This window comes from Thalassophryne amazonica, chromosome 14 (assembly GCF_902500255.1).
Source record: "Thalassophryne amazonica chromosome 14, fThaAma1.1, whole genome shotgun sequence".
Classification (NCBI taxonomy): Eukaryota; Metazoa; Chordata; class Actinopteri; order Batrachoidiformes; family Batrachoididae; genus Thalassophryne; species Thalassophryne amazonica.
The window spans coordinates 20035382-20055568 of NC_047116.1; the positions used below are offsets into that span (position 1 = coordinate 20035382).

General features: G+C 46.9%; 1 protein-coding gene across 2 annotated transcripts in view; it reads left to right on the forward strand.

Annotated features, from left to right (window-relative positions):
* col4a1 (collagen, type IV, alpha 1) overlaps nt 1-20187 on the forward strand; it is a 105720-nt gene that overhangs the window by 56491 nt on the left and 29042 nt on the right. The window contains exons 12-24 of one of the 2 annotated variants that reach the window (XM_034185808.1): nt 35-73; nt 14681-14773; nt 14904-14939; nt 15036-15095; nt 15687-15722; nt 15834-15878; nt 16081-16113; nt 17553-17613; nt 17723-17758; nt 17865-18011; nt 18116-18199; nt 19849-19932; nt 20062-20132. In XM_034185808.1, coding sequence (XP_034041699.1) covers nt 35-73; nt 14681-14773; nt 14904-14939; nt 15036-15095; nt 15687-15722; nt 15834-15878; nt 16081-16113; nt 17553-17613; nt 17723-17758; nt 17865-18011; nt 18116-18199; nt 19849-19932; nt 20062-20132 — 825 coding nt within the window. The remainder of the gene's footprint in view (nt 1-34; nt 74-14680; nt 14774-14903; nt 14940-15035; nt 15096-15686; nt 15723-15833; nt 15879-16080; nt 16114-17552; nt 17614-17722; nt 17759-17864; nt 18012-18115; nt 18200-19848; nt 19933-20061; nt 20133-20187) is intronic. The other variant, XM_034185807.1, reaches the window with a different exon arrangement.

Here is a 20187-nt window from a genome sequence, read left to right on the forward strand (position 1 = left end):
TTACAATTTCTTTTTTCTTGTTCTTTCCCCACAGGGTGACCGGATAAAATTTGAAGGCGAAAAAGGACAAAAGGTGAGAATACCCAATAAATACATGAATAAATAATATGAAATTATTACCTTTGTCACATTATGCTTCAGTCTAGCGTGCTGGCACTTTATACATAGCACATATTGATAATAGTGTCGTAAAATAATCTTATGTTCTACACTCACTTTATTAGGTACACTTTTCTAGTTGTGGGTTGGACCCCGTTTTTCCTTCAAAAACTGCCTTAATTCTTCATGGCACAGATTCAATAAGGTGTTGGAAACATTCCTCTGAGGTCTTGGTCCAAATTGAGATGAAAGTATCACGCAATCACCCATTCAACCAGTCTGTCCATTCTCCTCTGACCTCTGACATCAACAAGGCATTTTCAACCAAAAAATTGCCACTCAGTGGATATTTTCTCTTTTTCGGACTATTGTCTATAAACCCTAGAGATGGTTGTGCGTGAAAATCCCAATAGATCAGCAGTTTCTGAAATACTCAGACCAGCCTGTCTGACACTAACAATCATGCCTCCTTCAAAGTCACTAAAATCCTCTTTGGTCCCCATTCTGATGCTCGGCTTGAACTTCAGAAAGTCATCTTCACCACGTCTAGATACCTAAATGCATTAAGTTGCTGCAAAGTGATTGGCTGATTAATTATTTGTGTTATTGTGTTGTGGTCAGCAATTCAACAGGTGTACCTAATAAAGTGGCCAGTGATTGTATAAAGGTAGCAATAATGGAAATACATCTCTGCGTTAGTTATTCATTATGTGATTTTAACATTAATCACTATGCAGCAAACAATGAAGTAGCATCAGGATAATTTTTGTAATACTTGTGCTGTAATAATAGCCAGTTAACTTCATAATCATTTGATACTACAGAATAGATTAAATGCATAAAATTGTCTTTGTACAGTGTTTTGGATTTTCATAATTTTTAAATATTATTTTAATATGCAAAATGTGTATTTCGGATTGAGATATTTCTTATAAGGGATTGTGTTTGTTTTTGTGAAGTGCACTTGAATACCTTCAAAAGTTTAGATTTATTAGTAGTCTTAAAGCAGGACAACAAAACAATTTACGTTTTGTCCTTCAGTCCTTTAATACTTTAAACTTAACAATAAAGTACAGAGTCATTGGAAATGTACAGTATGTGGCAGTTTCAGAGTAAAAAATATTACGTAGGACTTCTTAATGTTATTGTCTTAAATAAATAAAAAAAATGTAGATGTTTTCTCTTTGAGTATATCAGCAGGTGGCAGTGTTTTATTTACTACTGTAAATAGACTGCACAAGATAATTGGCAAAAATATGATTTAATCCCTCCGTGACCCTTACTGGAGTAAGTGGTTGAAGATGAGTGGTTGATGATTAATCCCTCTATTTAGAATAAACTGACCTCCGTCTGAACTATTTCTGGATGATTTTTCAGGCCTTAAATGAAGGAATGGATGTATATTAACAAATGAAATTGACCGTAAAAACATGAAAGTCTTTGAGTCACACTGTCCTGCAATGAAATAGATGTCAAAGTAAAATGTAAGGATTACGGAAGCGTATTGCATTCACTTGATAAATTAATTTTTTGGTTTGTTTTTCGGAGTAATTATTTGTGTTTTTCTGAGTAATTTATTTTTTGTCTGTTTTTCGGAATAATTATTTCTGTTTTTCTGAGTAATTTATTTTTTTTTTTTTTGTTTTTTGGAATAATTATTTGTGTTTGTCTGAGTAATTTATTTTTTGTCTGTTTTTCAGAATAATTATTTCTGTTTTTGAGTTTTTCTGTTTTTCATAGTATTTATTTCATGGTTGGTTTTTCAGAGTAATTTTTTCCTGATTTTCTGATATGTTTCTTCTGTTTTTTTTTCTTCCACTTTTTTTTTCTGAGTTTAGAGAGCATTTGAAGACGCATATCATTCATTGAAAGCTTGATTTGGTAACAAATCAAGCTTTGTTTTTAAGACACTGGAGACTGTCCTGTCTTTAAGTCTATCACTGGTATTATCATTAGCTTGTCAACTCTACAGACACCTGAGGACTTGCGGCTGTTCAGAAGGAAAGTCCATTCAGATCTTGCTAGACATAGCAGTTTTTCTCCAGGATCAGTTTGGACAGATGTTGTTGTGTGGGCCGCTGAAGAGGAGGTACTGCTGGCCCACCACCACTAGAGGGCGCCCTGCCTGGAGTGCGGGCTCCAGGCACCAGAGGGCGCTGCCGCCTCACAGGAGCAGCCAGGACGACAGCTGTCATCCATCACTAGAGACAGCTGATCCCAATCAAGACGGAGGTATATCAGCAAGACGGCATCTCCACCTCATTTGCAGAGATATCGCCATACCTAAGAGGTAACGTACTCAGCCAATTGTATTCTTGACGATAATACTTTGTTGCTTGTGTGTTGGATAGCAATAGTGAGTAGTACAGCGGGAGATTGTATTGGACTTCTTGGATAGTACTCACACTCCTGCACTCACCAGTATTTTCCTGACGAGAGGTGGAGGTGCACTCTCCACCCTCCGTGTTGCTGGGTGCAGCCGCATCCACACCCTGACTGTTTTCGTTTCCTGCCAGCAGTACCGGATCCGGCGAGCGGAGGCAGTGGCCACCTGGGAATTCGGGACTTGGCGGCTCCAGTATCCCCGGGGTCCGGTGGCGGCGGAGATCGGGTTGGTTCCGGTGTCGACTTGGACAGACGTCTCCTATCGTCGAGCCTGCCCACACGACACCTTTGAATTAGACTTAATCTCTCTATTGTTATCAGTTGTATTTGTTGTGCCCTTTTTTCACAACAGTAAAACAGTGTATTTGATTCCTCCATTGTCCGTCATTGTCGCCCCCCTGTTGTGGGTCCGTGTTCCTACACTTTCACAACAGGATATCTCGGCCAGCGTCATGGATCCCGAGGGGCGTCAACCGGCTGTTGAACGGCCAATGGAAGAACAGGACGCGCAGGTGTCCGCGGGAGGGGTAATCGGTGAGTTGCAGCGGATCCTCACCGCTTTCACGACTCGGTTAGATTTGATGACCGAGCAGAACGTCCTCCTGAACCGCAGGGTGGAGGCTCTCGCCGCGCAGGTGGAAGCGCGCCCTCCGGGCGCCGCTGCGGCACTCCCTCCCGCAGACCCTGTGCGTAGCGTTGACGTTCCACTGGTTGTTCAACGACCTCTCCCACCTTCCCCGGAAGCATACATAAGCCCCCCAGAGCCGCACGGAGGCTGTGTGGAGACGTGCGCGATTTTCTGATGCAGTGTTCGCATCGTCTTCGCACAGCGTCCCGTTATGTACGCGACCGATGCTAGTAAAGTAGCTTATGTTATAAACCTGCTTCGCGGTGAGGCACGCGCTTGGGCTACAGCGCTCTGGGAGCAGACTTCACGTCTCCTTCTGACATACGATGGGTTTGTAAGGGAGCTCAGAACCGTGTTCGATCACCCTAATAGAGGCGAGACCCGCTTCAACCGTGCTACTGTCAATGAGACAGGGGCGCCGGAGCGCAGCTGCCTATGCAGTCGACTTCCGCATTGCGGCTGCGAGATCCGGCCTGGGAATAGCACTGCCCCCCGCGCCGCCTTTGGAAACGGACTGTCTTTGGTTCTTAAGGAGCACCTGGTGTCTAAGGACGAACCGCGGGACTAGATGGGCTCATCGATCTCGTCATAACGGTTAGACAACCGGTTAGAAGAACGTCGGCGGGAACGAGACGAAGGGCGTGGCCGGGTACGCGCCGTCCCTCTCCCTTCCGGTTCCGACCGCGCTCCGCCTTCCCCACGCTCCACGGCCCCTGCGCTCCGTGGGGCCACAGCTCCCCCCTACTGACGAAGCTATGGACACGAGTAGGGCAACATTTAGGGCACCAGATGCACAGAGGAGGACGGGCCCATGGAGCTTGTTTTGTTTGTGGTGCAATAGAGCACCATATGAGAGACTGCCCCGAGCGGTTAAACTCCAACGCCGCCCCTAGAAACTGGGCTAGGGGTGGGCCGAGACATTCACGTGGGACACACCCACATCGCCACACGACTCCCAGTTATGATCCTTTATGAGGACTCAACCCCTGAAGGCCCCAGCACTGGTGGACACGGGCTCTGAGGGGAATCTGCTGGACAGCAGATGGGCCAGGGAGATAGGGCTCCCTCTGGTGGCGCTTACCTCACCTGTACAGGTTCGGGCACTAGATGGCTCCCTACTCCCTCCAATCACGCATAAGACACCACCTGTAACGCTGGTGGTGTCAGGAAAACCACCGGGAGGTGATCGAGTTTTTTGTGACTCAGGCCACTTCCCGTGTGGTTTTAGGTTTTCCCTGGATGTTGAAGCACAATCCCCGGATTGATTGGCCGTCCGGGGTAGTGGTTCAGTGGAGCGAGACCTGCCATCGGGTGTGTCTAGGTTCCTCGGTTCCTCCCGGCTCCCAAGCTAAGGAGGAGGTCAGAGTCCCGCCCAATCTGGGGACGGTGCCGGTGGAGTACCACGACCTTGTCGACGTGTTCAGCAAGGATCTGGCTCTCACGCTTCCCCCCCCACCGTCCGTACGATTGTGCCATTGATTTGGTTCCGGGCAGTGAGTTCCCGTCCAGTAGGCTGTACAACCTCTCACGGCCTGAGCGTGAATCAATGGAGACCTACATCCGGGACTCGTTAGCTGCCGGGTTGATCCGGAATTCCACCTCCCCGATGGGCGCAGGTTTCTTTTTTGTGGGTAAAAAAGACGGCGGACTTCGTCCATGCATTGATTATAGGGGGCTGAACGAAATCACGGTTCGCAACCGATACCCATTGCCCTGTTGGATTCGGTGTTCACACCCCTGCATGGAGCCAAAATTTTTACCAAGCTTGATCTTAGAAATGCGTATCATCTGGTTCGGATCCGGAAGGGAGACGAGTGGAAAACGGCATTTAACACCCCCTTAGGGTCACTTTGAGTACCTGGTCATGCCGTTCGGCCTCACAAACGCCCCCGCGACGTTCCAAGCCTTGGTTAACGACGTCTTGCGGGACTTCCTGCACCGGTTCGTCTTCGTATATCTAGACGATATACTCATCTTTTCTCCGGATCCTGAGACTCATGTCAGGCATGTACATCAGGTCCTGCAGCGGTTGTTGGAGAACCAGCTGTTTGTGAAGGGCGAGAAGTGTGAGTTCCACCGCACTTCTTTGTCCTTCCTGGGGTTCATCATCTCCTCCAACTCCGTCGCTCCTGATCCGGCCAAGGTTGCGGCGGTGAGAGACTGGCCCCAACCCACAAGCCGTAGGAAATTGCAACAGTTCCTAGGCTTTGCTAATTTCTACAGGAGGTTCATTAAGGGCTACAGTCAGGTAGTTAGCCCCCTGACAGCCCTGACCTCACCAAAAGTCTCCTTCACCTGGTCGGATCGGTGCGATGTCGCATTCAAGGAGTTGAAACGGCGCTTCTCGTCTGCACCTGTTCTGGTGCAGCCCGATCCTAATCGCCAGTTAGTGGTTGAAGTGGACGCCTCGGACTCAGGGATAGGAGCCGTGCTATCCCAGAGCGGGAAGACCGATAAGGTCCTTCACCCGTGTGCCTATTTTTCCCGCAGGTTGACCCCAGCCGAACGGAACTATGACGTCGGCAATCGAGAGCTCCTTGCGGTGAAAGAGGCTCTTGAGGAGTGGAGACATCTGTTGGAGGGAACGTCCGTGCCATTCACGGTCTTCACTGACCACCGGAACCTGGAGTATATCAGGACCGCCAAGCGGCTGAACCCCAGGCAAGCCCGCTGGTCACTGTTCTTCGGCCGTTTTGACTTCCGGATCACCTACCGTCCCGGGACCAAAAACCAAAGATCGGATGCCTTGTCCCGGGTACATGAAGATGAGGTCAAAACGGAGCCGTCGGATCCCCCGGAACCCATCATCCCGGAGTCCGCTATCGTGGCCGCTCTCACCTGGGACGTGGAGAAGACCGTCCGGGAGGCCCTGACACGAGACCCGGACCCCGGAACCGGACCGAAGAACAAACTTTACGTCCCACCAGAAGCCAGGGCTGCAGTTTTGGACTTCTGTCACGGTTCTAAGCTCTCCTGTCATCCTGGGGTGCGAAGAACCGTGGCAGTCGTCCGGCAGCGCTTCTGGTGGGCGTCCCTGGAGGCCGACGTCCGGGGTTACATCCAGGCCTGTACCACCTGCGCCAGGGGCAAGGCGGACCATCGCAAGACACCGGGATTGCTACAGCCGCTGCCCTATGAAATTATTACCTTTGTCACATTATGCTTTCAGTCTAGCGTGCTGGCACTTTATACATAGCACATATTGATAATAGTGTCGTAAATAATCTTATGTTCTACACTCACTTTATTAGGTACACTTTTCTAGTTGTGGGTTGGACCCCGTTTTTTCCTTCAAAACTGCCTTAATTCTTCATGGCACAGATTCAATAAGGTGTTGGAAACATTCCTCTGAGGTCTTGGTCCAAATTGAGATGAAAGTATCACGCAATCACCCATTCAACCAGTCTGTCCATTCTCCTCTGACCTCTGACATCAACAAGGCATTTTCAACCAAAAAATTGCCACTCAGTGGATATTTTCTCTTTTTCGGACTATTGTCTATAAACCCTAGAGATGGTTGTGCGTGAAAATCCCAATAGATCAGCAGTTTCTGAAATACTCAGACCAGCCTGTCTGACACTAACAATCATGCCTCCTTCAAAGTCACTAAAATCCTCTTTGGTCCCCATTCTGATGCTCGGCTTGAACTTCAGAAAGTCATCTTCACCACGTCTAGATACCTAAATGCATTAGTTGCTGCAAAGTGATTGGCTGATTAATTATTTGTGTTATTGTGTTGTGGTCAGCAATTCAACAGGTGTACCTAATAAAGTGGCCAGTGATTGTATAAAGGTAGCAATAATGGAAATACATCTCTGCGTTAGTTATTCATTTATGTGATTTTAACATTAATCACTATGCAGCAAACAATGAAGTAGCATCAGGATAATTTTTGTAATACTTGTGCTGTAATAATAGCCAGTTAACTTCATAATCATTTGATACTACAGAATAGATTAAATGCATAAAATTGTCTTTGTACAGTGTTTTGGATTTTCATAATTTTTAAATATTATTTTAATATGCAAAATGTGTATTTCGGATTGAGATATTTCTTATAAGGGATTGTGTTTGTTTTTGTGAAGTGCACTTGAATACCTTCAAAAGTTTAGATTTATTAGTAGTCTTAAAGCAGGACAACAAAACAATTTACGTTTTGTCCTTCAGTCCTTTAATACTTTAAACTTAACAATAAAGTACAGAGTCATTGGAAATGTACAGTATGTGGCAGTTTCAGAGTAAAAAATATTACGTAGGACTTCTTAATGTTATTGTCTTTAAATAAATAAAAAAATGTAGATGTTTTCTCTTTGAGTATATCCAGCAGGTGGCAGTGTTTTATTTACTACTGTAAATAAGACTGCACAAGATAATTGGCAAAAATATGATTTAATCCCTCCGTGACCCTTAACTGGAGTAAGTGGTTGAAGATGAGTGGTTGATGATTTAATCCCTCTATTTAGAATAAATTGACCTCCGTCTGAACTATTTCTGGATGATTTTTCAGGCCTTAAATGAAGGAATGGATGTATATTAACAAATGAAATTGACCGTAAAAACATGAAAAGTCTTTGAGTCACACTGTCTGCAATGAAATAGATGTCAAAGTAAAATGTAAGGATTACGGAAGCGTATTGCATTCACTTGATAAATTAATTTTTTGGTTTGTTTTTCGGAGTAATTATTTGTGTTTTTCTGAGTAATTTATTTTTTGTCTGTTTTTCGGAATAATTATTTCTGTTTTTCTGAGTAATTTATTTATTTTTTGTTGTTTTTTGGAATAATTATTTGTGTTTGTCTGAGTAATTTATTTTTTGTCTGTTTTTCAGAATAATTATTTCTGTTTTTGAGTTTTTCTGTTTTTCATAGTAATTTATTTTCATGGTTGGTTTTTCAGAGTAATTTTTTCCTGATTTTCTGAATATGTTTCTTCTGTTTTTTTTTCTTCCACTTTTTTTTTCTGAGTTTAGAGAGCATTTGAAGACGCATTCATTCATTGAAAGCTTGATTTGGTAACAAATCAAGCTTTGTTTTTAAGACACTGGGAGACTGTCCTGTCTTTAAGTCATATCAATGGTATTATCATTAGCTTGTCAACTCTACACAGACACCTGAGGACTTTGCGGCTGTTCAGAAGGAAAGTCCATTCAGATCTGCTAGACATAGCAGTTTTTCTCCAGGATCAGTTGGACAGATGTTGTTGTGTGGGCCGCTGAAGAGGAGGTACTGCTGGCCCACCACCACTAGAGGGCGCCCTGCCTGGAGTGCGGGCTCCAGGCACCAGAGGGCGCTGCCGCCTCACAGGAGCAGCCAGGACGACAGCTGTCATCCATCACTAGAGACAGCTGATCCCAATCAAGACGGAGGTATATCAGCAAGACGGCATCTCCACCTCATTTGCAGAGATATCGCCATACCTAAGAGGTAACGTACTCAGCCAATTGTATTCTTGACGATAATACTTTGTTGCTTGTGTGTTGGATAGCAGATAGTGAGTAGTACAGCGGGAGATTGTATTGGACTTCTTGGATAAGTACTCACACTCCTGCACTCACCAGTATTTTCCTGACGAGAGGTGGAGGTGCACTCTCCACCCTCCGTGTTGCTGGGTGCAGCCGCATCCACACCTGACTGTTTCTGTTTCCTGCCAGCAGTACCGGATCCGGCGAGCGGAGGCAGTGGCCACCTGGGAATTCGGGACTTGGCGGCTCCAGTATCCCCGGGGTCCGGTGGCGGGCGGAGATCGGGTTGGTTCCGGTTCGACTTGGACAGACGTCTCCTATCGTCGAGCCTGCCCACACGACACCTTTGAATTAGACTTAATCTCTCTATTGTTATCAGTTGTATTTGTTGTGCCCTTTTTTCACAACAGTAAAAACAGTGTATTTGATTCCTCCATTGTCCGTTCATTGTCGCCCCCTGTTGTGGGTCCGTGTTCCTACACTTTCACAACAGGATATCTCGGCCAGCGTCATGGATCCCGAGGGGCGTCAACCGGCTGTTGAACGGCCAATGGAAGAACAGGACGCGCAGGTGTCCGCGGGAGGGGTAATCGGTGAGTTGCAGCGGATCCTCACCGCTTTCACGACTCGGTTAGATTTGATGACCGAGCAGAACGTCCTCCTGAACCGCAGGGTGGAGGCTCTCGCCGCGCAGGTGGAAGCGCGCCCTCCGGGCGCCGCTGCGGCACTCCCTCCCGCAGACCCTGTGCGTAGCGTTGACGTTCCACTGGTTGTTCAACGACCTCTCCCACCTTCCCCGGAAGCATACATAAGCCCCCCAGAGCCGCACGGAGGCTGTGTGGAGACGTGCGCGGATTTTCTGATGCAGTGTTCGCTCGTCTTCGCACAGCGTCCCGTTATGTACGCGACCGATGCTAGTAAAGTAGCTTATGTTATAAACCTGCTTCGCGGTGAGGCACGCGCTTGGGCTACAGCGCTCTGGGAGCAGACTTCACGTCTCCTTCTGACATACGATGGGTTTGTAAGGGAGCTCAGAACCGTGTTCGATCACCCTAATAGAGGCGAGACCGCTTCAACCGTGCTACTGTCAATGAGACAGGGGCGCCGGAGCGCAGCTGCCTATGCAGTCGACTTCCGCATTGCGGCTGCGAGATCCGGCTGGAATAGCACTGCCCTCCGCGCCGCCTTTGTAAACGGACTGTCTTTGGTTCTTAAGGAGCACCTGGTGGCTAAGGACGAACCGCGGGACTTAGATGGGCTCATCGATCTCGTCATACGGTTAGACAACCGGTTAGAAGAACGTCGGCGGGAACGAGACGAAGGGCGTGGCCGGGTACGCGCCGTCCCTCTCCCTTCCGGTTCCGACCGCGCTCCGCCTTCCCCACGCCTCCACGGCCCCTGCGCTCCGTGGGGCCACAGCTCCCCCTACTGACGAAGCTATGGACACGAGTAGGGCAACATTTAGGGCACCAGATGCACAGAGGAGACGGGCCCATGGAGCTTGTTTTGTTTGTGGTGCAATAGAGCACCATATGAGAGACTGCCCCGAGCGGTTAAACTCCAACGCCCGCCCCTAGAAACTGGGCTAGGGGTGGGCCGAGACATTCACGTGGGACACACCCACATCGCCACACGACTCCCAGTTATGATCCTTTATGAGGACTCAACCCTGAAGGCCCCAGCACTGGTGGACACGGGCTCTGAGGGAATCTGCTGGACAGCAGATGGGCCAGGGAGATAGGGCTCCCTCTGGTGGCGCTTACCTCACCTGTACAGGTTCGGGCACTAGATGGCTCCCTACTCCCTCCAATCACGCATAAGACACCACCTGTAACGCTGGTGGTGTCAGGAAACCACCGGGAGGTGATCGAGTTTTTTGTGACTCAGGCCACTTCCCGTGTGGTTTTAGGTTTTCCCTGGATGTTGAAGCACAATCCCCGGATTGATTGGCCGTCCGGGGTAGTGGTTCAGTGGAGCGAGACCTGCCATCGGGTGTGTCTAGGTTCCTCGGTTCCTCCCGGCTCCCAAGCTAAGGAGGAGGTCAGAGTCCCGCCCAATCTGGGGACGGTGCCGGTGGAGTACCACGACCTTGTCGACGTGTTCAGCAAGGATCTGGCTCTCACGCTTCCCCCCCACCGTCCGTACGATTGTGCCATTGATTTGGTTCCGGGCAGTGAGTTCCCGTCCAGTAGGCTGTACAACCTCTCACGGCCTGAGCGTGAATCAATGGAGACCTACATCCGGGACTCGTTAGCTGCCGGGTTGATCCGGAATTCCACCTCCCCGATGGGCGCAGGTTTCTTTTTTGTGGGTAAAAAAGACGGCGGACTTCGTCCATGCATTGATTATAGGGGGCTGAACGAAATCACGGTTCGCAACCGATACCCATTGCCCCTGTTGGATTCGGTGTTCACACCCCTGCATGGAGCCAAAATTTTTACCAAGCTTGATCTTAGAAATGCGTATCATCTGGTTCGGATCCGGAAGGGAGACGAGTGGAAAACGGCATTTAACACCCCCTTAGGTCACTTTGAGTACCTGGTCATGCCGTTCGGCCTCACAAACGCCCCCGCGACGTTCCAAGCCTTGGTTAACGACGTCTTGCGGGACTTCCTGCACCGGTTCGTCTTCGTATATCTAGACGATATACTCATCTTTTCTCCGGATCCTGAGACTCATGTCAGGCATGTACATCAGGTCCTGCAGCGGTTGTTGGAGAACCAGCTGTTTGTGAAGGGCGAGAAGTGTGAGTTCCACCGCACTTCTTTGTCCTTCCTGGGGTTCATCATCTCCTCCAACTCCGTCGCTCCTGATCCGGCCAAGGTTGCGGCGGTGAGAGACTGGCCCCAACCCACAAGCCGTAGGAAATTGCAACAGTTCCTAGGCTTTGCTAATTTCTACAGGAGGTTCATTAAGGGCTACAGTCAGGTAGTTAGCCCCCTGACAGCCCTGACCTCACCAAAAGTCTCCTTCACCTGGTCGGATCGGTGCGATGTCGCATTCAAGGAGTTGAAACGGCGCTTCTCGTCTGCACCTGTTCTGGTGCAGCCCGATCCTAATCGCCAGTTAGTGGTTGAAGTGGACGCCTCGGACTCAGGGATAGGAGCCGTGCTATCCCAGAGCGGGAAGACCGATAAGGTCCTTCACCCGTGTGCCTATTTTTCCCCGCAGGTTGACCCCAGCCGAACGGAACTATGACGTCGGCAATCGAGAGCTCCTTGCGGTGAAAGAGGCTCTTGAGGAGTGGAGACATCTGTTGGAGGGAACGTCCGTGCCATTCACGGTCTTCACTGACCACCGGAACCTGGAGTATATCAGGACCGCCAAGCGGCTGAACCCCAGGCAAGCCCGCTGGTCACTGTTCTTCGGCCGTTTTGACTTCCGGATCACCTACCGTCCCGGGACCAAAAACCAAAGATCGGATGCCTTGTCCCGGGTACATGAAGATGAGGTCAAAACGGAGCCGTCGGATCCCCCGGAACCCATCATCCCGGAGTCCGCTATCGTGGCCGCTCTCACCTGGGACGTGGAGAAGACCGTCCGGGAGGCCCTGACTCGAGACCCGGACCCCGGAACCGGACCGAAGAACAAACTTTACGTCCCACCAGAAGCCAGGGCTGCAGTTTTGGACTTCTGTCACGGTTCTAAGCTCTCCTGTCATCCTGGGGTGCGAAGAACCGTGGCAGTCGTCCGGCAGCGCTTCTGGTGGGCGTCCCTGGAGGCCGACGTCCGGGGTTACATCCAGGCCTGTACCACCTGCGCCAGGGGCAAGGCGGACCATCGCAAGACACCGGGATTGCTACAGCCGCTGCCCGTGCCTCATCGCCCCTGGTCTCACATCGGCCTGGATTTCGTCACGGGTCTCCCGCCGTCCCAGGGAAACACCGTCATCCTCACGATAGTGGACCGATTCTCCAAGGCGGCCCACTTCGTGGCCCTCCCGAAGCTACCAACGGCCCAGGAGACAGCGGACCTCCTAGTCCTCCACGTCGTCCGTCTGCATGGGATACCATCAGACATCGTCTCCGATCGCGGTCCCCAGTTCTCCTCGCATGTTTGGAGGAGCTTTTGCCGGGAACTGGGGGCCACGGTCAGTCTCTCGTCCGGGTATCACCCCCAGACCAACGGACAAGCAGAACGGGCCAACCAGGAGATGGAGCAGACCCTACGCTGTGTGACAGCCGCGCACCCGACGGCCTGGAGTACCCACCTGGCCTGGATCGAGTACGCCCACAACAGTCAAGTGTCGTCCGCCACCGGCCTCTCCCCCTTCGAGGTGTGCTTGGGGTATCAACCCCCGTTGTTTCCGGTGGTTGAGGGGGAGGTCGGTGTGCCCTCGGTCCAGGCCCACCTACGGAAGTGCCGTCGGGTGTGGCGTGCCGCCCGTTCTGCTTTGTTGAGGGCCCGGACGAGGGCGAAGAACCATGCAGACCGGCGGCGGGCCCCGGCTCCCACGTATCGTCCTGGGCAGGAGGTATGGTTGTCCACCAAGGACATTCCCCTTCAAGTGGACTCCCCGAAACTGCAGGAGCGATACATTGGTCCTTACAAGATTCTCAAGGTCATCAATCCCGCCGCAGTGAGGCTCCAGCTTCCGGCCTCACTGCGGATTCATCCGGTATTCCATGTCTCCAGGATTAAACCCCATCACACCTCACCCCTCTGCACTCCGGGTCCGGCGCCACCTCCTGCCCGGATCATCGACGGAGAGCCGGCCTGGACCGTGCGCCGGCTCCTTGACGTTCGACGAATGGACCGGGGTTTTCAGTACTTGGTGGACTGGGAGGGGTACGGCCCCGAAGAACGCTCCTGGGTGAAGAAGGGCTTCATCCTGGACCCGGCCCTCCTGGCCGACTTCTACCGTCGCCACCCTGACAAACCCGGTCGTGCGCCAGGAGGCGCCCGTTGAGGGGGGGGTCCTGTTGTGTGGGCCGCTGAAGAGGAGGTACTGCTGGCCCACCACCACTAGAGGGCGCCCTGCCTGGAGTGCGGGCTCCAGGCACCAGAGGGCGCTGCCGCCTCACAGGAGCAGCCAGGACGACAGCTGTCATCCATCACTAGAGACAGCTGATCCCAGTCAAGACGGAGGTATATCAGCAGGACGGCATCTCCACCTCATTTGCCGAGATATCGCCATACCTAAGAGGTAACGTACTCAGCCGATTGTATTCTTGACGATAATACTTTGTTGCTTGTGTGTTGGATAGCAGATAGTGAGTAGTACAGCGGGAGATTGTATTGGACTTCTTGGATAAGTACTCACACTCCTGCACTCACCAGTATTTTCCTGACGAGAGGTGGAGGTGCACTCTCCACCCTCCGTGTTGCTGGGTGCAGCCGCATCCACACCTGACTGTTTCTGTTTCCTGCCAGCAGTACCGGATCCGGCGAGCGGAGGCAGTGGCCACCTGGGAATTCGGGACTTGGCGGCTCTAGTATCCCCGGGGTCCGGTGGCGGCGGAGATCGGGTTGGTTCCGGTTCGACTTGGACAGACGTCTCCTATCGTCGAGCCTGCCCACACGACACCTTTGAATTAGACTTAATCTCTCTATTGTTATCAGTTGTATTTGTTGTGCCCTTTTTTCACAACAGTAAAAACAGTGTATTTGATTCCTCCATTGTCCGTTCATTGTCGCCCCCTGTTGTGGGTCCGTGTTCCTACACTTTCACAACAGATGTAGTATGCTGCATGGATACAGGACGATGCATTTGAAATGCATTCAGGCTGGCTACGTGGTGACTCAAGAAATAGTAAAAAAAAAAAAAACAAACAAACAAAAAAAACCCCAGAAAAATAGTAAAAAAAAAAAAAAAAACCAAACAGAAAAATAAATTACTCAGAAAAACAGAAATAATTATTCTGAAAATCAGACAAAAAATAAATTACTCAGAAAAACACAAATAATTACTCAGAAAAACAAACCAAAAATAAATTTATCAAGTGAATGCAATACGCTTCCGTAAAGGATCACCTTTTTCCCCTCTTAATTTGCATTTTCATGCCCTCCCATCTTTTTCTGATATGGGTTTATAAGTTTTTAGTGTTCTTACTATTATTGTGTCACATTGTAGTATTGTGGTGTAATGAGTTCAATCTGATTACAGGGTGACCAAGGAGTTCAAGGCCCACCCGGGCCTCCAGGATCGGGGGAGCCAGTGGAACAAATTCCTGGTGTAATCATTGTGCCTGGACCACCGGTATTTAATTTTAAAATGAAAGATAGCGTTTTTGCATTGTGGTGCAGGCACCGATACCTGCATCTGGATGCAAACATCGCTTTGACTCTGTGTTCTGTTCTTATTATGGTTTTGTTTTTGAATCCTTAAGGGAGCCATAGGACCTCCAGGAGCTAAAGGAGAGAAAGTTAGTGTTTTACCTCCGTTATTAATGGATGTAACCGCTCACTCTTAAATTTTTTTTTTTTTTTAAATCACTGTCATGATGTGATTTCCTTCACAGGGATTTTGCTTACCAAGTCAAAGGGGCTTCAAAGGTGAACCTGGCCCACCTGGACCACTAGTAAGTTAAAAATGTTGTTCGTTAAAGCTGCAGTGTGTAGGATTTATGGCTGAGTATCAGCTGAAATTTAATATAGCATTCATTAAAATCTGTTCATTTGTGTATAATTCCCTGCACCAATAAATCGATGCGTTCTCATAACCTGGGAACGAGTCCTTCATAACTACATGGGAGTGCCCCCCCAGTGGATTCCAGGCAATTCCAGGTAATTTACAAGGAAGCATGAACCCCCATTGCCAAAGAAGCATAAATGAGAAGGGAAATAAACTCATGACCCGTGGTGGCATAATACAATCTGCAAATTCACCACTAGATGGCACCAAATCTGACACAGTGTGGCTTTAATATGAGAATAACTGCTCAGGAATGTAATATAACGCTATTCTATCAGGGAGATTGTTCATTTGTTGGCTGAACTTTAAAAATGCTAATTAAATTATTTTTACAAAACGTGATGTCTAGGTCAGTTTTGGGAAATTAAAAAATTACGTTCCAGTGTGGATTCTTAGTTGAGGTGTTTAACATCTTTAAACAAAATGATCTCCTCCATGTCACAAAATGTGTCACCGTGTTCTGTGTCTCTAATTTTAGGGCAAATCTGGAAAAGATGGACTAGATGGACAGAAGGTAATCACAATGTATTGTCTTTTGTTAATTATTGATATTTTCCACCGTCCAGCTGTTTGATTTCATGTGATAAATGACCTGTTTGCTTAAAGTATCTATACTTTGATTCAGGGAGAAAAAGGCTTTCCTGGGATTCCTGGATATATTGGACCCCCGGTAACTCATTAACCATTTATTTTCTTGAGAAATGAATTCAAAATGGTAATTATCATTAAGGTGCTTTATTGGCTGTACACTAAACTGCCTGTTACATTTGCTTTATTTGGTGTAATAAATGCTGTAAATGACTTTTCTTGTTTGAGGTGTATTTATGTTTTTTATTTTTTATTTTATTGTAATAATAATTATTATTTTCCAGGGTGAAAAAGGAGAACCAGGACTACCAGGTTATGTACGTAATCTCTTATACATAATCTCCTTTCATGTTTGTATTCATACAGAGTACAACCTTATAACTCAGTACAAATGAATTATTTGTTGAATGACCATAATTGATGAAATCCTGGCATCACAGATTTCTGGAGGGACTGCTTTGTTTATTACAAGAGCTAACATCATTAATGATAGTACTATATAGATACTAGATACTTCTACTACTGATGTTAGCTAGTAAAGTTAAACTCAGAATTTGTGTATGCCTGACAGTCATTGTTCAATAAAACGTGACGTGGTCCATTTGACAACATTGTTTCTATTGACGTTAGCGAGCAACCCTTACCAAAAAATAGTACTGATAAGTATATAAAAAGTAAAGTAGAAGTATACTTCAAACATACTTGCATATACTACTTTTTGGTAAGGGAAGGCTAACTCTGTATTTGTCTATATATTACAATTGTTTCACCAGTAATGTGTAAGGTGGCCTGTTTGACAGTGTTGGCTCTACTGACATTAGCTAGCAAGGCTAAACTCTGGATTTATCCATAACTCACCATTATTTCATTAATAAAATGTGAATTGGTCCATTTGACTTAAATTCTATTGACATTAGCTAGCAAGACTATGAGGATATGTATGCTTCACATTTGTTTAATTAATAAAGTATGAATTGGCCTTTTTAAGAGAGTTAGTTCCACTGCTGTTAGCTAGCAAACCAAAAATGAGGATTTGTTCATGCCTCACAGTTAATAAAGTGTGAGGTGGCCAATTTGACAGTGCTGGTTCTACTGACAATAGCTAACAAGGCTAACTCACAATGTGTCTATTTCTCATAGTTATTCCATCAGAAAAGTTAGCTCTACAGACATAATCTAGCAAGGCTAAATCCAGTATTTGTCTATGCCTTATACTTGTATAATCAATAAAGTAAAAGGTGGCTTATCTGACAACCTTAGCTCCACTGATACCAGCTAGCAAGATTAAATTCATGATTTGTCCGTGCCTCATCAATATTTCCCAAGTGAAGTGTGAGGTGACCTATTACATTGCATTACTGCATTATTCTCTCATCCAGCATCTCCTTGTGCAAAGTGCGCTGTATAGTTCAACGATGCACAGAGACACTATCTGCAGCAAGATCATATTTTAGGTCTTTGAAGCAGATCTGTGGGTTGAGTATGACACTTCACCTTATCTGAGATTTTTCTTGGCCTGCCACTTTTCTAGAAGAGCTAAACTTAGTATAGTATTTGTCCAAGCCTTGGAAGTCTTTCATCAGTAAAGCATGAGGAGGCCTTTTTTGCAATTTAATGGATCTGTTTTCAAGATACCACCATAATTGTTATAATAGTATAACAAATGCTTTAGATTTTCAGAGACATTTTTAGGTCACCACTTTTAGAACCTTTGGGTAAAAGTATCTGAACTGCAAGAATATTCCTCTAATTGTAGGGTGAGGGTTCCCCAGGTCCTCCTGGCCCTCATGGGTACCCTGGGCCAAAAGGAGAGAAAGGTAAATTAAAATCAGTGTCTAATTATAGGCATGATGACACACACTCACTGTGGATCAGTTCCTTTGACATCCACATTTCTTTACTTCTTTGTTTGTTCGTAACTGACAGGCTATCAAGGTCCTTCAGGAGAGCCAGGTCGACCAGGTGAGACGATCCAAAAGTTTCACCCTGAGCTAACAACCCTGATGCAACAGTCAGACACGTGACAGCCTGAATGCACTGACTGTCACTTTCTTGTCTCCAACTTCAGGCAAGATTGTAGAAGGACCACGTGGAGAGAAGGGACTGAAGGGAGACACTGGGGAAAAAGGAGACAGGGGAATAGAAGGAGAGTCTCTCCCTGGACCTCCAGGACAGCCAGGAGACAAAGGAGAACCAGGACTTCCAGGATCCCCACGTATGTTTCATCTTTGAAGATTTCTATCATTTACATGAAGTGTGGAACTATGTCCATAAATGTATTCTTTTGCTGTGTGTGTTTGTGTTTTGACGACCATGCAGCTAGTCCAGACGAATGTAACATGGAGAAAGGAGATCCTGGTCCACCTGGACCTCAAGGATTACAAGGGGAAGTTGGACACAAAGGTAAAAAGGCAGTTAATAATTTCTGTAGAAACCTTGGTAGTTTTTCACCTCTTTATCGCTCTTAGTATTATCTTCTCCAACACATATGAATCGGGCAAAAGTTTAAGTGAGGCGTTTCAGTATTTCTATGAAAATTGGGTATTTGACAGATATTCCAGGAATTTGCAATGCTAGGATTTCAACAGTTAAGTTATCAAAGAGTTCCACCGCTATATATGTACATATAGAGATGTATAGTTGGATGTACTGTATCTGTGTCTATCTGTCTGTAGAGACATATTGGTTAAATTGTTTGTTGAATTCATTGTTGACATCCTAACAAATTCCTGGAGGATCTGATTTGGCTGCTCAGAATAGATGCTCCAGAATCATATGTTTCTGGAGCAAAGTGACTCAGCAGCTCATAATTTAGTGGTTCTGTTACTGAATTTTTGAAAGTAATATACAGGATAAAAAAAACTGCTGAAAATAACTGTAACCAATTAAATAAACACATTAAAACAGGAAACGGGTCCATTTTTTCCAACAGTGCTACTCCACTAGCAGACTTTTGGACTGGTTGTAGTTGCTGGACTTGTTAGCCAGCCTATGCAGATACTGTGAGTGCTGTCCGGATCAAGAATCTTGGACCTTTTCAGAGTGAATAGTGGTGTGTATTCAGGATGTGTTCTGACTCCTTCACTGTTCAAAACGTTCACAAACTGGGATCTGAGTAGGGTGGTGGAACCCATTGGCTTTCGTGTCTTTATTGGCAATTACTTTGCAGACGAAGCTGTGATCTCGAGAAGCTGAGTGAGGAATTTTGGTGTCTGGGTTTGTAATTGTCCTGGATCAAGACTAACATTCAGACATTTAATCACTGTATGTCTCTGAGTCCTCGCCATGTAAGATTGAGAGACTCATGGGAAGAGCTTATGGACTCATGAGGTTGCTGGACAGGGGTGTTTAGTGATGCAGATGTCTTTGCAGGAGAATGAAGGTCCAAGTCTTTCGAGTCCTTCCTATTTGACTGTATGGCTGTGAGACTTGGACGTTATCTAGTCACCTAAGGTGATAACATTCTGTCAAATGTCAGGATACTTACAGAAGACTCAGACAAGTATTTGCATTGTGAAGGACCGTCAACATTTTGGCCCTCATCCAGCACGAAGATGCCTCAATGTTGAGGGCTATAGTGACATGAGAAGACCAAGGAGATGCCCACGTTTCACCTGGCTGCAGCAGATGGAGGTTTACTTTGGGGATGGGGATGGAACGGTTGTCTGTCTGGGTTTTTGCTATCCAGGACTTAAGGCAATTCCGTGGTGTGATGTATGCAGAAATACGTGAAACCAGGGCATGCTCCCAGACTCGACTTGTTTTTACATATTAGTTTAGATAAAAATGTTGCAACAAAACAAGGCCTTTTGTTTGAATGTGGTTTATGTAGCCTTGTTGCTAATCACAAGGTCCTGGTGTCCACTAAACCCGCTGTTGCATGTTCAATTCTTATGTATTTAGCAGCATTTTTTTTTAACATTGTAGGTACAGTCAATTTTTCCGATTTTTGCACTATACAGCGTACATACAATATGGATGCTGCTGGTGCACCTTACTTGAATGTCCTTCACATGGTATTTGGTGGAATTAACAATGTTCTTCATTATTAGGTGATAAAGGAGATACCTGTTTACAGTGTGATGGCATTGGCCTCCCTGGATTACCTGGTCCTCCAGGACTTAAAGGAGACCGAGGTCAGTTAAGAATTTTATAGGTGTCACTGTATAAGATGGCATGTCATCAGTTGCTTTACCTATTTTTACCGATATAATCAGGCAGCAAGGTATTGAATGAACTGTGATGGTTACTCTGTTTCTTGGCAGGACCTCCAGGGCAAGTAGGCAACAAAGGACAAAAAGGTGAAATAGGCCTTCGTGGACATCCTGGAAAACATGTAAGTAGAGTCAAGACTATGAAAGATGAGAATACAAATAGAAAGTCTTTCAGAT